Source organism: Taudactylus pleione, unplaced genomic scaffold, assembly GCF_031769625.1.
Source record: "Taudactylus pleione unplaced genomic scaffold, aTauple2 ptg000109l, whole genome shotgun sequence".
In the NCBI taxonomy this organism is placed as follows: domain Eukaryota; kingdom Metazoa; phylum Chordata; class Amphibia; order Anura; family Myobatrachidae; genus Taudactylus; species Taudactylus pleione.
The window spans coordinates 5,231,507-5,247,854 of NW_028284511.1; the positions used below are offsets into that span (position 1 = coordinate 5,231,507).

Sequence of the window (16,348 nt, forward strand, 5' to 3'; positions counted from 1 at the left end):
TCAGTATGAATCATTATTTTTTTAGAATGTATTTACTCGTGTGCAGTGGGCCCCCTCAACTGAGCAACAGGGGCCCCACACCTTACCTTGTGCAGGCAAGAAGGTCCCTCCTCTTCCACAGTGACATCTTCCCAGTTATATTTGAGAAGATGCAAAGATGGTGAATGCGAAGTTGTCACTAGAAAGATGGCACCACGAAGTAGGAGGGACCTGCTTGCTGGCTCGCGTTAAGTATGCTATGGGTGCAAGATGTTAAGTATGGGGACCTCTGGACCCCATGTGAACTGCACAGCCTACAACCATTATAAATATAACTATGTTATAAGGCTTTCTTATCACATCACCAATTTTAGACCTTTTTTCCATATGGTGTTGCTCAGTAGGTGAAACATTTGGTTTATGTCCTTGAGGAAGTTGCTTTAAATGTTTACTATCGGTTATAAATAATAGTTAATGTATTCTGAAAGAAACTATGTGAGTGACTAAATGCCTGGGACACCCGGTGGATGGGTTTTAAGCTGCTTGGACCATGAATTTTTGGAAACTAATAAAAACTGTCATTCTTGGAATTCTTTCTACTATGTAACCAAATTTTTTTGTAATCAATGTTTTTGGAGTCTCTCAAATCACATACAAGGTCAGCATAGTATAAAGGTAAACAAATTCTCTTAAATTGAGTATTTCTTTTTGTTTTCCTTCTTGAGTAAATTATGTTAGTGCTTTCTGATATTCCTGTATTGTTTTAAAACTTTAGGTATAGAAGTATGATATAAGGGCCTGATTCAGAGCTGCTCGCTGTTTGTGAGCGCACGCTCTGAATCAGGGCGTGGATTTTTTTTTTTCGGCCTCCAGGCTGCTCGCTAAGCTGTGGGTGACCACCCACAGCTTTTGCGAGTGGCCTGGCGATGGTCGCGATTATCACAACCATCAGGCTTGCGAGGAGACCCTGTGGTAGGGTCTCAGCTCTCGCAAGCCTGAGTGGACTTCCTGCTCTAATAAAGCAGGAAGTCCACTACTGATATCACAAGTGATGTCAGTAGGGCCGCCCACAAATGCCAGGCGTTCCTAAGGGAATGTTTGCTTTTGTGCAGCCAAGCCCCCTCCCCGCCTACAAAACAGGGCGAGCTGTCAATCAACATCGACAGCCGCCCCGTCTTGTTGCGAGACCCGCTGCTACGGAGCTGCGGTCGTAGTACCGGTCTCGCGCATGCGCACACCGGAGGCGGTGCATGCGAAGTCGGGGACCATCGACCCGCTTGCGAGCGCTGTGCGCTCGCGAGTGGGTCTGAATCAGGCCCTAAGTCTGAATGCTTCCTTTAATAGTAATTTCTATTTAGTAACACTTTCCCTCTCCCTTCATCGGCCTTTAGCTTAGAGTATATGCAGAATATTTATTTTTTTTATAAATCTTTGAAGATCAATATACTGTATGTGTTGAATGTATTTATTTTGTATTATAGGTTTAAATTGTAATCCTTTATTTAGTAGTGTTATAAAATGATGTTGATTATGTGTTACTTCAGTTAAAATCCCAGTTGAATTGATTTCCTGGGGTGTATTTACTAAAGGTTGATTTTAATAAATTTTGATCAATTTAAGATTAATGAAAATCAATCAACATCGATGTTGTGTTTCTGGGGTTAAATCACAAATGTAATAATACTTAAAAAATCAAATAAAAAATGATCTCGTAGTGAATGTGTGATATAGCCCCAGAGACACAAAATTGGTGCCGATTGATTTTGATCAATTTTCACTGATTTTGAAGCTATTAAAATTGACCTTTAGTAAATATACCCCCTTGTCTTTTTCCATATAATTTACCCTTTCCCACCCCAAAATTGTTTGCACTATTTTGACATTTTATTTCATTTTTTAAGGGTGCGGAGGCTCCCTGTTTCTTTTTCCACATATTTAATTATTAATATTCGATCATTTTAATTTTTTTCTACTTTTCATATTGTTCATTTTGTTAATGTTTATATACTTATACAGTATATTGTTTATATAAATTTCATTAATATTTTCTATCAACTGTATGTTTTCTTTCTTCAATTGTAAGTTAGATGAGTGTTCTTTCCAACTTATTTAATTTGTTATTACATTTCTTTTTTAAATCTGATTCACCATAATTGAATGTAGATTTGGGAAAAAAAAGTTACTTTAGCATAGAGTATTGTTTTCCACAAATATTTGATTTCAAGTAAAAGTATGTTTTACATCCTAAGGAATTATGAACAGAAATTAAAGTCACGTCTTTGGTTACTTTAAAAAAAATCTGTAGATTTTCTTTAAATTTGTTTTCTGCTTATTTTCCATATTAATATAGCACAAGTTGAATGAGCACATGTTTGCTTATAACTAGCTGCCTTGGTAGTTTTGGAAGTTTTAAAAATCTTTTTATCCTTCTGTAGAAATTGGTGATTCCTGCAGCCTGTGGGATTCCATTGAAATAATTCCCAACCTCTCAAAGGGTTGGGTATGAAATCCTGGCTTTCGGGATGCCACTGGTCAGAATACCAATAGCGGCATCCCGACGGCCAGAATCCTGACACCCATAGGAATGCATGGTAAGTATTTTCCCATCCACTGCCCTAACCCCTACCCTAACCCTAACCCTCCCTCCCCGGTGCCTAACCCTAACCTCTCCCCTAGTGCCTAAGCCTAACCTCCCCCTCCCCGCACCCTAATTATAGCACCCCCTCCCCGGTGCCTAAACCTAACCTCTCCCCTAGTGCTTAAGCCTAACCTCCCCTAGCCTAAACCTAGCACCCCCTCCCCGATGCCTAAACCTAACCTCCCCCTAGTGCCTAAACCTAACCTCCCCGCACCCTAATCCTAACACTCCCTCCCCAGTGCCTAACCCTGACTCTCCCCCTACTGCCTAACCCTAACCCCGCTACCTAACCCTAACCTCCCCCTAACACCCCGATGCTTACCTTTGGGATGCCGACAGTCGGGATAGTGGAGCTGGGACCTCGACCTGTTGGGATTTCAGCGCCGGTATTTAGACCGTCAGCATCCAGCGCGATGAGATGCCAACTACATCCCCTCTCAAAGATGTGCATGTGTTACATTCAGGTGCAATGTGACTACAGTACAGTACTAAAATTTATAAAAATGTACATTATTGTATGTCTGTATACATTGTTAAAACTAATAGTGCTTTTCCTATTTCATTATACTTTTTATAATAATAATTGTTTGAGATCCTACACGCTTAGAGGTATATTTCTGTTTTCTTTTAGTTTTGCAAACCGACAATTCACTAAAGGCACAACCGACAGACCACTCGCCCAAAATACTGACTTTAGAACATCGTAGTAACTATCGATTATTTTACATAGACCAGTATAGAAACCGGAGATAAAATAAGCATTGTTTTTAAAACTGAGCAAAAACCAACACTAAAATGACAGCAAATCCATCCAAACAATAGACTCAGATGACTGGGGCTGGTTGTGGATTTGGGGGTGGACCCCACGCATATTATTTTCTAATTTTAACCATTTTTGTAATATTTAAAGCTAACAAAACCTGCACAGATAATAGTGAAGTGCTTCACCTCTGCAGCAGATTGACAGCAGGTTTGCCATTGAACCTGCTGCGGCATAAGGGTTTAAAATCCTACAGGTACCCACCAAATGACAGTCAAAACCGGTGCATAGTAAATGCTGGGTTGTAGACTGCAATTCGAAGTCGATACCCATTGTTGACTGTCGGTTTTGAAATAAACTCTAAACCGATGGTTAGTAAATTTAGGGCCTGATTCAGACCCGCTCACAAGCGCTATGCGCCCATGAGCAGGTCAATGTTAGGCCACTGCACATGCACATGCCGGAGCCGGCTCCAACGTGCGCATGCGCGAGACCCGGCTAGCGAGGGGCGCTCCGTCACTCCGGGTCTCGCACCAAAAGGGGGCGGCTGTCGATTTTGCGATTTTTTTCGACAGCACGCACCGTTTTGGAGATGTGGCATGGGGGTGGCTTCACAAATGGAGGCGTTCCCATGCGAACGCCTGACGTTTGTGGGTGGCCCCACTGACATCACCAGTGATGTCAGTGGGAGAGCTTCCAGCTCTATTAGAGCCAGAAGCTCTCTGGGGCTTGCGGCCACGAGACCCTACCACAAGACCATCGCGACCATCATCCTGGCCACTCGCAATAGCTGTGGGTGGTAACCCACAGCTATGCGAGTGGCCAGGAGGCCGCTCCAAAAACAAAAAAAAATGCCCTGGTTCAGAGCGAGCGCTCTTTCAGAGCTTCCGGCTCTGAATCAGGGCCTTAATCTTTAGTGTTTTGCAAATATTTGTTCATCACATAAGCCACAATATGTGAAAATGTTCCATTTTACTCCATTTTAATTTAAAATAAATAATAAACATTGCTGAGATGAACATGAACCTTGAGATGTGAGCAGATCCCATGTTTTGGTTTTGGTGTAGGTTCTAGTTCATCATTGTGTTTTTGTTTTTGTTTTGGCAAAATCACCCTGAAGTGTTTTGGGTTGGATTCGGTTTTGGCTTTGGTTTGGATGCATTCAAAATCAATAAAAATCAATAAAAAATTTATAAAAATCATGTTACTTGGACCTGTTCACATTCAATCCAAAACCCAAGTTTGTTTTCTAAATCCAAGTTCCAAACTGACAGCAGACCCGAGCTGGGACTCGGTTCCACTCGGAACCCCAAAGTAATTCCGAACTGGGACTCGACTCAACTTGGAACTCCTAAGTTCGGGTGCGTTTCTACTTCAGGAAAACCGAACCGCACATCTCTAAATTACAAATGTCCTGTCAATAAAAATAGGAATAGAACTTTTAAAACCTTTGAAATGTTTATGGACTATTTATTTGCACTTGCTTTTTCTAGAGAAACCAGGTCTATGTTGACATGAATTATATATCTGTAATGATTTTTCAATATAATTTGCCTTCAGTTTCAATAATACATTATGTAAGGTATTTAAAAAATGTATATACAGTATATGAATTTTAGTAGGGCTATGTTTAGTCAACGAAAAGATACAGTGAATATTGTAGACTTTGTTAAAGTAAAATTTTAAACTGAATGAAGTGCAATAAAATAGAATACTTTCTGTACATTATTATACATATATCTTTATTTTTTTCATTATATACATAAATTCTCATTTCTATAAAATTAGCATAACTGTATGTATTTAGACTTCTTTTAATCAGCATATGATTTGCATATATCGCTTTGTTTTGTGAAAATACCGCTTATCTTCCGCTTGTAGAAATGTAATATTATAGATGTAATGTTTATACATCCATTTATTATGAATGTAGCCATGTAATGTTTACACTGTCTCTGCCCCTGAAACTAATTCCTCGACTCACCCATGTTACTGGAAGACAAGGACATCCAGCATTGGTTACTCTTTGGTGGGACCCTCAGGCTTCATCGAGATCCGCTTCATCGAGATCCAGCCACTCAGACAAAGAAGAGGATCCTCACCTATCCAACAATGATTATACCCAGATTCCTACCTGTACCTAATGATGTTATTCCCCAAAGACTATTTGAATGTAAACCTTTAAATTGTACTGCACTGAGCCTTGGAAATCAGTGCTTTCAGACTTAAAGCCTTGTGTCGGTGCCAGCCGCACATTGTAATGGTGGTACATTTTCTCTTTTCTTTGTGCAAATAAATCTTTTGGACTTTGGAACGCCAAGTAACTTGAACAGTGAAGAAAAGAAAAGGTGTAATTTTCTACCACTAAATGATCTTGCAGGAAAAATAATTGCTGAAGATAACCCTTGACCTCTCTCACTCCTGGTTTTCCCTTTAATCTTTGCTCCCCTTCTCCTCCACACTTCAGCACACGTGAGGATTGTGCTAGATCAGTGTTGGGTAACCTTGACACTCCAGCTGTTATGGAACTACATAACCCAGCATGCACTGCTACAGTTTTGCTATTAGGGCATGCTAAAACTGTGGCAGGGCATGCTGGGATATATAGATCCACAACAGCTGGAGTGTCAAGGTTAGCCAACACTGTGCTAGATGTTGGGCAAGAGACAGACAGGAGTCTGATTCACAGCAATCAGTTGCAAAACAGCCTAGCAGGAACGTGTGATAGATGCAGTATTAATGTGTTGTGGGAGAATAGGTGCTAATGTAACGTAGTATGTGGTATGTTAAGGAAATATGGGGGGATTAGTAGAAGGCAGTAGGGACTAATAAAATTATGTAGATGGGTTATTAATATTATGTGGTGGTTTTAGGGAGCTTTTAATATTATGTAAAGTGTGCAATGTTACTGTGATACAACAGCAAATAGGAAATACTCATTTAATATGGTGTCTCTCTTTTTATTATATGTTGGGGCTATAATTATATGTTTGCTGTGAGTTATTATTATGTTATTGTTACAATTACAACCAATAGAATGAGGTATCTATGTTAAATGTGAGAGCAAATAATTTAATGACAGTGATATTTAAGGAATGAGGCCTATTTAGAAATACGGTGTTACTGATTTAATGTCATCATTGCTGGTTGTTCCCTTGTTTTTTAAAGTTTCAGGAGTTTCTCTTCAACATTCCATAATCCAGGCAAGCAGCCATGGAGCTTAAGACACATCAGTTGTCTAAATGCCAAGAACAGGTAAGAGAGCAGTACAGTCTACAGTCCTGATACCGCTGGGTCCATTCTGATTTTAGGGAATTTGCCTGCACATTCTGAACTTTGTCGTGACCGCTGGGACTGTAAGGAGGTACTGTATGTCCTTGCTTCAGACTGTTCTTCACCCCTGGCAGAGGAGAAGACAGTGCTTCATTACACAGCAAAGCTGAAGTACACACTGCAGTTCCACAATGTAAGTGAGAGCATATGTCACACTCTCCCCAGCTATAGTACATACTCTATATTCTCTAACCAGTCTGCCTTGTCACAAATGACCCCTACACTACCTAGGAGCTAAAACGCCCCTGCTAAGTGATATTTGTTCCACATATTAGGCTGGTATGTAAGATCTACAGTACTATGTCTACAGGTAAAACTATGAACAGGGTGAGGAGAGTAGACAGGTAGAAAACAAAGAATAGTTATAAATGGAATATATTGTATTGTGACTAGGCTAAAGCTTTTAGTGCTGCACCACAGGAATTCACTTGTACTTTGTCTCTTTCAATATTTTATTAATAAGCTTGATAGTGGCTTAGAACAGAGATATGAGTAAAATGTATCTTTATTTTGCCCCTTACCGCAAAATTTGGCATTTTCATCATTAGAATTTGTCATAAAGTGTACTTGTATTTCTCTGATACCCTGCTAAGTGGCATTCCATGTGGGATGCAGTCATTATGTCGACATTAACAATGTCAGCAATCCTAATGTCAATTACACAATGTCAACAGTTATGATTTTGACATTGTTGGAATGTTGATATGGAACATGTCGACGTGAAATGCCAAAATTCTGCAGGGAGTGGAGGGTTAGGCTGTGGCAGTGGAAGTTTGCGGTTAGGCACTAGGGGAGGGTTAGGGTTAGGCTGTTAAGGGGAAGATAGTGTCGAAGCTGAATAATTGGCTGAGACAAGTTCAGTTTAAAATTGAATCGCAGCGATGCCATCTTGTGAATGGCCGCAAGACGCCATCTTGAAATTGAGATCGCATGATGCCATTTTACGAATGGCCGCCTAAGCGCCATTTTAGATAAACTCACAGTTTAGTACATGTGGCGATAATACTAATAGCACCATGCATTTGCATCTTTCACCATTTCTCATATACACATTAATACATACAATAGCGCTGTTAACTAGTCGCATATTAGCGAATGCATAGGACTTTGTATGAAACCGCTGTTTTATTAGCTTTATGCACATGCAACTGCCCCAAGTTAACTAGTGTCCTTATATCAAACCCTCAATACCCACACATTACATATCCACACATAAGGTTCAATAAGCTCTAAAGTGTATGACTTAAGTTGGTTCAGTTAGTTTAAATGCTGAGAAATAAAGATATTTGATAACTAAGGTATTATACATGCTAAACAAGTCATGTTTGGAGTTGTACTGATGCGTATCCTTTTTACAGTATTCCGGTGTTATCGGTGGGGAGATCGCATCACGCATTCTCGAGTTATGGATCGCAGAGTCTACAAGCAACAAAATGTATATTTTAGAAGCAACTGTTAGGATGCTGATGAAGGCGTGAAGAGGAAAACCCCCAGCTGTGAGAGGCAGGGAGAGTCTGTTTGAACCAGCCTGTTAAATGTTCTGTAACAGATGCTTCACCCCTGGGAACCAATGATCTCAGCAATAGACTTCCCTATTGTCCTGTTTATTCTGGGGGGGTATAAATATGAGTGTATGAACGCTGGTTCTGGGTCTTCATGCTGAATGCTGAATGACAAGGGGTCTCTTGCTGATGCCTATCTCTGGGTCTGGAAGCGCCTGCGTATGTATACTGTACTTGCGGTCTGTATAATTTCCTTTTGCGCCTAAATTGTGTCTTGATCAATTGCGTGTAACTGTCTGAACTTTTACCTGAATATCACTTGTGCTTTGGAACCACAGATTCCACGTCTAAGTCTTTATTTATGGTATGACTGCGTACGCAAATTAGCATCATCCTTAGAAGGTATAGGCAGGACATTAGAAGGTATAGGCAGGACATTAGAAGGTATAGGAAGGTGTGTATAGAGGTTCTGATCCAGTATCGTTAATAGGTTTAGGTGTTAGGGTTAGCGATACCACCAGGAGAGCTGCAGAATCAACTGGCAGTCACTGTCAGCTGACCCCCTGAGCTGGAAGACACCGCTGAAGCTGCTGGACCTGCTAAACTAGGTCATTCACCACTGGAACACCAGGAATGTTTTTTAACCATGTCGACATTTCACCATCATGACCAGATGAATGTTTATGTGGTGATTGTCATCATGCCAAGTATACCAACATTATGACCATGTCAACAAAATATATCAAACCCTTCCATGCAATAGGGAAGCAAAACCCTTTCGTCAAGAATGTAATGCCAGAACTTGGCCTGTCTTGTGGTGATACTGGATTCCCATGATATTTTGAAGTGATTTTGTCACCAACCTCTTCGCTTGAGTTGAGTCTGATCTTGATGACAACTTCACCAATAGCAGCCTCCATTCCCATGAAATATGATTGCTGGTACTTGGTGTTTCCCAAGCCTTAATCGCAGGTAGTGAAACTGAATTGGTTATAATTGCTGCTGCATTGTGTGTAAGGGAAATAAATGTGTATATTCACCCGAATACAGAGTGCCATGCAATTTTGTGATGTACTAAGATTAGTTTGATAATCACCATCATCATTCGGGTGCACTTGCACCAGCCTATACTTGGTGCAGTTTAAATGCCTGGAAACCAACATATTAATGCGTGCTCCTGAAATGTGCATGAATTTGCACTGCCCATAGTTGTGTATGCTTGGTTCTGGAGCATATGCAGTGTGAATACTTGCAAGATACACTCCGCAAACAGGTGCACATCCAAGTCAGCATCAAGTACAAGAGTCTTCTAATGTGCACAATGCATGACCTAAGTGTGACCAGTAGCTCCTCCTTACACTATAGACTAACTTGAAAGGTCACAGTGTAACATAGACCATTAGATGCAGGTTGTAGTACCTGTTTAAAGCAGTGTGGAGACGTTTCATGTGATGAATATTACCTTTAAATTGTTACCCCACTCCCTTTACCTTATGTTCTCTGTTAGGGCCCTCTTCCCTCTTGTCCCTTCCCTTACACTATTCTTACCATCATATTTTGTCTCCCTTTCCTCTCTGACACTGTCTACGACCATATAACAGCATCATTGAGAGGTTTTGTGCCTTCCGATGCCACCCACCACTAACTGGGAACTCTAGTTACAATAAGTTGCCCTACCATTTCCCCTGTACTTGTCACTTCTTATCTGTGGTTTTATTGCAGTGTTTGTATTTATGCTTTGTATTGTTCACCGTGGTGCATTGTATTTTATGCTGTTTATTGTACTAGTTTTAATGTTAATTCTTGTACGCCCCTGCTTACACCTTGTACACCTAACAAATAAAAGATAATAATAAAGATTGCACTGCAGATCAAAGTAGGCAATCCATAAGTTATGGGAAAAGCACTAACGCAAGTAGGGAAATGTCTAGTAATGTCCTCAATGAATTCTGTTTATATACTGCTATGCAAATCAAGGAGCCTCTTCCTTACTTCAGTGTGAATGGCTCCCCTCATCCAACACTTCTTCTCTGCCTGTGAAAATATCTGTACTCATCTAATTGGTAATTATGTTCCACAAATTTAAATCCAAAGCTGTATTTGTTCTGTAGAGTGCTTATTATGCCCTTTGCAAATGTCATCCAAAGAAATGTAACACCTGCTTACTGCTCTTCTGTAGCCAGAGCCGCAACTACGGCTCGCGCAGCCCGGTGCAGGCCACACCCCTCCACGTGATGCCTACACCAAGGGGGCGGGGCTACTAACACCAAGCATTACAACAATGCCCGGAGCATCCTGAGGATTCTCCGGGCGGCTGTTAGGGCATCGATGTGCCTGCTCCAGGCAGTACTGCTGCAGAGATTCTGGCTGCAGAGTGCCATTCAAGGCACCCTGCTAGCCAGATACAGGAGCTATGGGTGAGCGACGGTGCCGTCCACAGGGCTCTGCGCACTGTGCGGCTGAACCGTTCGCACACCCTTAGTTACGACCCTGTCTGTAGCATCCCTCTGGGAATCAGCAGGGTTACACAAGGTCTGTCACTCTCTCATCTTAGAGATGCCTCCACCGGAGTTGGTAAAGCTTCCTTGATGAACTGGACTAAGGGGTACGCTCGAGAAACACCTGACAATAGCGAATGAGTGTAAAGTTAGGGCTAATACCTATTAAGGTCTCAGACATTAACAGCACAAAAACTTTGTGCCTCCGAAGTGAAATAATGTTTATTTTGTTACACAGGAAACCTTGGTACTTCACTTCTAAAATAAAGTTACTGGTAGAATGTTCAGGCATGAAACTCATATCACATAAAAATAACATTTAATGTCTCGTGAGAAACAGACACATAAAGACTAGTTTCTATATCTTTAGGTTACTTACTCCCACACTGGATAATTATTAACCATAATAAGTCAGAAGAACTATTTCATTACAATAACCTCTAGGGCTAAATTAATTTGACCTACCAGTTTTAGCCTCCTACTCAGTTGTAACTAACTACTGTCCTTTACACATAAGTAACTTGTATATAGTATAATGTTATACAAGAAGCTGTACATTCATACATAAATATGTATTTCTGTATGATATTATATTTATCAACCCCTTTACACAGTTCGGCTTATTTGGCACTGATGACAGAAATAGAGTAATTTATGAAAGCCGTTGTGTTTCTCCATAAATGTTACTACAAACAGCATAAGGTCAGAGTATCCTTATTTATCTTGCAGGTATATATAAAGTTAATTGGTCTGTTTGTTTGTTTATTTGTCTATCTGTATGTCTTTCCAGTTACGCATTCGGACACCCCTGAACCGACTGGGATGAAACCAACGTGAGGTGGTCCAGTTGGATCCTGGCCAGGTTTTAGGGGGGTTAGGGTCCCGGTCGGACATCCCGTTGGTGTACGCTGGGCAGACCTTTGTCCCGGGGAGCCTGTTCTGAGCCTTCCACTGGATGGATTTGGATAGAAACTTCATCAGAGTGGTAACATTGGATCCCAGAAGACATACTACGGGGTTGAGATCCCGGTCAGACCTCCTGTTGGTATACAGTATGCTGGGTAGAACTTTGACCCGGGGACCCTGGGCAGAACTTTGACCTGTTCTTGTCAGGGTTCAGCTAGGATCGTCCATCTCTTACCTCCGCGATGGCTTCCCCTGACTTCTCGGCGGGTGATGCACTGAGTATTCTGTCTTAGGCATATTCTCGGGCAACCATCTGTGTTTCTCTATTCCCAAGGGGTTTGGATACCAGATCATAGGACCGCGACCTGCCTGCTGGGTGCAGTTAAAACCCATATCCCGATTGGTAGGGGTCACTAGTGAACACCTCCCAGCAGGTTAGACTCCACATCAGTCATAGGGTCTCTTTAACGTCCAAACTCTGTGGATGAGGAGATCACACATTCAGGCTCCTCGTCTCCGATTTCTACCCCAACCTGGGACATCTGCTTTCAACCCTTCAGTGGCAAGCGTGACAGTTCTGGGCCTTCCACTGAATGGATTTGGATAAAAACTTCACATCGGGGTGGCAATTGGTCTGGGATGGAGTGGTTGGGGTCCCAGTCAGACCTCACAGCGGAGTGCACCGGGCAGAACTTTTACCCTGTGAGCCTGTTTTGGGCCTTCAACTGGATGATGTGGACGACATCACATAATAAAACTTAATAACTTGAAAGGTACTTCAGCTAGTATTCAATAACAATGTTCAACACAAGGTAATTGTTGTTAAGGACATCACTTGTTGAGCTTGGCTACTAGGTATAGATATATTTAGTTGTAACACTGTACTTCAAATATATAACAACAATATATTTTCCTTTATGCAGTTACTGTTTTAGGCCTTGATGGTGCACATTAAATTATCTCAGACACAAGCCCAGACTTGATAATTACCACAAGTCCTGTTGTTTATGGAAGATTATGGAGACACTGGTATGACTGTTGAAGTTCCTCACCCTCTCCCTCAATTTCTGGTACTTGTTGTTATATTGTTTCCTTTAGAGGGAAAATTTGGAAAGAGTACTGATGACACTGTATAATGTAACTCCCTGGAACTGTGTCAATATATCATGAAATAGTTTCCACTCAGCAAATACTCACTAAGCACGTATTTTTAGCTTATACTTATTGCTAGCTAGGGCGGCCAGGGCTTTCCTGTCAACCCTCACAGTGCTGCTAATGATGACAGAATAGCTATAATTAATTATGGTGTCCCTTTAGCATATATTCTGCATGCAGTCAATAGATTAAATTAGCATGCCAAATTGGCAGTGCTCGGTTAAACTGCCCACACACATAATGATTTTTTACCCGATTTGGCCGATTTCGACAAATTGGGAGGACAATCATGTAAAATATGTCCAAATCGTAAGTTTCTACTCACGATCACGATGCCAATGCGAGTCCCCTCTCGTCGTACCTTGCATCTTCACATCTGCCATGCTGTAGGGCAGATTTGCTAATCTGCAACATGATGATGCAAATCGGGAGGTTTTTTTTTCACTAGATCATCGCACAATTCATCGTACATCGCGGAATTTGACGGACAGGACCCTGTACATGTCCATCCGCCATCTTGTGCAGTATCGTGGAGAGAAGGACAACGAAGGACAATTTGAGCAAGCACAACAAGTCTGCAAATCTTTATTTTGGTGAGTATATTGCTGCTGTTGATGCACCACCACTGTCCACCAATGTGAGCCACCCACCTATCCTCCATATAAATGCATGATCCAGCCACCGGCCGCCGAAATGAGGCAGGCGGTGGCTAGGTCATGCATTATACACCCTGTCCACCAATGTGTGCCACCCACCTACCCATGTGTGCTAGCCACCCACCTACCCACCATATTAATGCATGAGCCAGCCACCGCCTGCAGAAATGAGGTAGACGGTGGCTGGCTCATGGATTCACCTCCCAGCTACCCACCCATGTGTGCCAGCCACCCACCTACCCACCATATTAATGCATGAGCCAGCCACCACCTGCAGAAATGAGGTGGCCGGTGGCTGGCTCATGCATTCACCTCCCACCTACCCACCCATGTGTGCCAGCCACCCACCTACCCACCATATTAATTCATGAGCCAGCCACTGCCTGCAGAAATGAGGTGGCCGGTGGCTGGCTCATGCATTCACCTCCCACCTACCCACCCATGTATCTCACTGGCCACCTATCCACTCACTGGCCACCAATGTCATGGACAACCTAATAAATGTCCGAAAAATCATAAAACACTCAAAAAATAATAAAAAGGCAAAAACAATAAAAAACATTACAATATCAAAACATATCTAAAATTTGTTTTTGTTATTGTGATACATGTGTTTATAATGTATGAATATTCCACCATAAACAATTGTATGTCGACAACATAAACAAATACATTGCAATTTATATTACAATACTAGTAAAAATACATTACATTCCTGTAAAAAACATATTACAATACAATAAAAATACATTAAAACCCTGTAAAAAAACATAACAATACTAATAAAATACATTACATTCCATTAAAAAAAAAATAACAATACTAATAAAAATACATTACACTACATTCCGGTAAAAAAAAGTACAATAAAAATACCTTAAAACACTTTAAAAAAAACATTAAAAATGCACAAAACTATTTAAAATTTTAGCTTAATAAAATGTCCATATTTGTTTTTCTTCACAGCAATGTCTATGGATACCGAACAAGAGTTTGTGACTGGATTTTTGGAGATCCTCCAGTCAAAGGAGTGTCTATGTCAGATATCCAGTAAAAAGTACCACAACAAGTCTCAGAAGTTGGCAGCTTTGGGGGTGTTGTTAGACTACACCAAAAAGTATATTGCGGATGCTGACCTCAAAACAGTCCGGAACAAAATTCAGAACCTGCGTACCATCTACATAAAGGAGAAAAAAAAAGTTGAAAATTCCAAAAGTTCCGGAGCAGGCACACATGACTTGTACCAGCCAATACTGTGGTACTATCACCTCATAAGCTTTCTGGGTGAACAGGAGCCACAACGTCAGTCAATTGTCCTGATGGACGAGCGAGAGGGAGAAGAAGCGGCAGAAGTGAGTGGACCATCTGCGGAAGTTTTGGTAAGTAGAGACACAGTTCGTAAACCAAAACCTATTATTGTTTTATGTAGTTCAATCCAAATTGTCCAATATAGTCATTTATCTCACAGACAGTCCTCCTGCCATGGCACCACACCTGGTCAGTTGAAATAGGCCATGTACTCCTCCCTCACTTCTTTGGCACGTGCGGTTGATGTTGTAGAAATTGTTGGTGCAGACACAGAAGTAAACTGGGCAATGTCCTCCGGAGGTCCTACATCTTCTGGTGTAGCTGGGACTGGTCCTCGTTGGGTAGTTTTTCTTCGCAGTAAGTTACACTGCATGCCATCACAACCCAGTCTCGGCACATATCAACAGTCGCATGAGGAAAATGGATCAGCAAAATAGGAAAAACTTCCACAGGTTCACCTATGACCTTTTAAGTAAGTCTCTCAACAACATCTTACACGACTCCACTTATATTGCTGACCCACTGCTTTATTCCCCTGACCCAAACACCTATGTCAGCCCTCCCCCCAGCCCAGTTGGAGATTACTCCCCCAACCAGCACCCCAAGCACAAGCCATACCATTTTTAGCGCTCTGCTGGATGCGGCAGATAGATCTCCCAATTATTCCCAAATTTAATTAATTAACTTTTTTTTTCTTGCCTGTACTATTACCAAATTTTATCACTCCCAATAGGTGCTGGCTGTATGCTATACGGTGGTGATGAAACTAATTGGACAAGGTCACTACACACATGGCACAAGTACAGATTGCTGGAAGCTGGGGCCACCAATCTGTACTTGTGTCATGTATGTATTGGCCTGTTCAATCTGGTGTCTGACCCACCGTACAACATGAAACAGGCTACCTATTGGGATTGAGAAAATTTGGTGATAGTTTTTTTTTATTTTTCTTTATGTTGCCTGTACTATAACCAAATTGTATCACTCCCAATAGGTGCTGGCTGTATGCTATACAGTTTTGATGACGCTAATTGGACAAGGTTACTACACACATGGCGCAAGTACAGATTGCTGGAAGCCGGGGCCACCAATCTGTACTTGTGCCATGTGTGTATTGGCCTGTTCAATCTGGTGTCTGACCCACCATACAACATACAGCAGGCTACCTATTGGGATTGATAAAATTTGGTGATAATGCTATTTTGTACAATTTATATCCCTGTTTATTTTATATATTCAAAATATACAAATGTTATTGCATACAGTTCAGTGCTCTGTTTAGTTTGCCAACAGTTCAGTGCACAGTTTGGTTAATGCAGCCTTATTAGCAGTAATAATAAAGAGTTTAATTAAAAACCAACGCAAAAATTGTGAGTGACTACTGTGCAGTGTTATTGCCACAGTGGCTGTGTTATAATGAGTAAAAATATAAAACATCCCAAATTATGTAATTGACTACTTTGTTGTGTTGTTGACATACAAATGTTATTAATGACTGCTATGCAGCACAGTTTTGTTAATTGTACCTTATTGGCTGTCACAGTTAAATAGTTAAATTTAAAACAAACAAAGAACAAAAACAAAACAAACTTTTTTCTTTGACAAGAAACAAA

At 41.2% G+C, this 16,348-nt stretch overlaps 1 protein-coding gene across 1 annotated transcript in view; it reads left to right on the forward strand.

Annotated features, from left to right (window-relative positions):
• The first annotated feature begins 5,363 nt into the window (after window positions 1–5,363).
• The window catches only part of MUC6 (mucin 6, oligomeric mucus/gel-forming), a 215,441-nt gene continuing 204,456 nt past the window's right edge, over window positions 5,364–16,348 (forward strand). Inside the window, exons 1-4 of the mRNA XM_088471031.1 lie at window positions 5,364–5,550; window positions 6,581–6,632; window positions 13,297–13,364; window positions 14,394–14,729. Of these exons, the coding sequence (XP_088327157.1) occupies window positions 5,364–5,550; window positions 6,581–6,632; window positions 13,297–13,364; window positions 14,394–14,729 (643 nt within the window). The remainder of the gene's footprint in view (window positions 5,551–6,580; window positions 6,633–13,296; window positions 13,365–14,393; window positions 14,730–16,348) is intronic.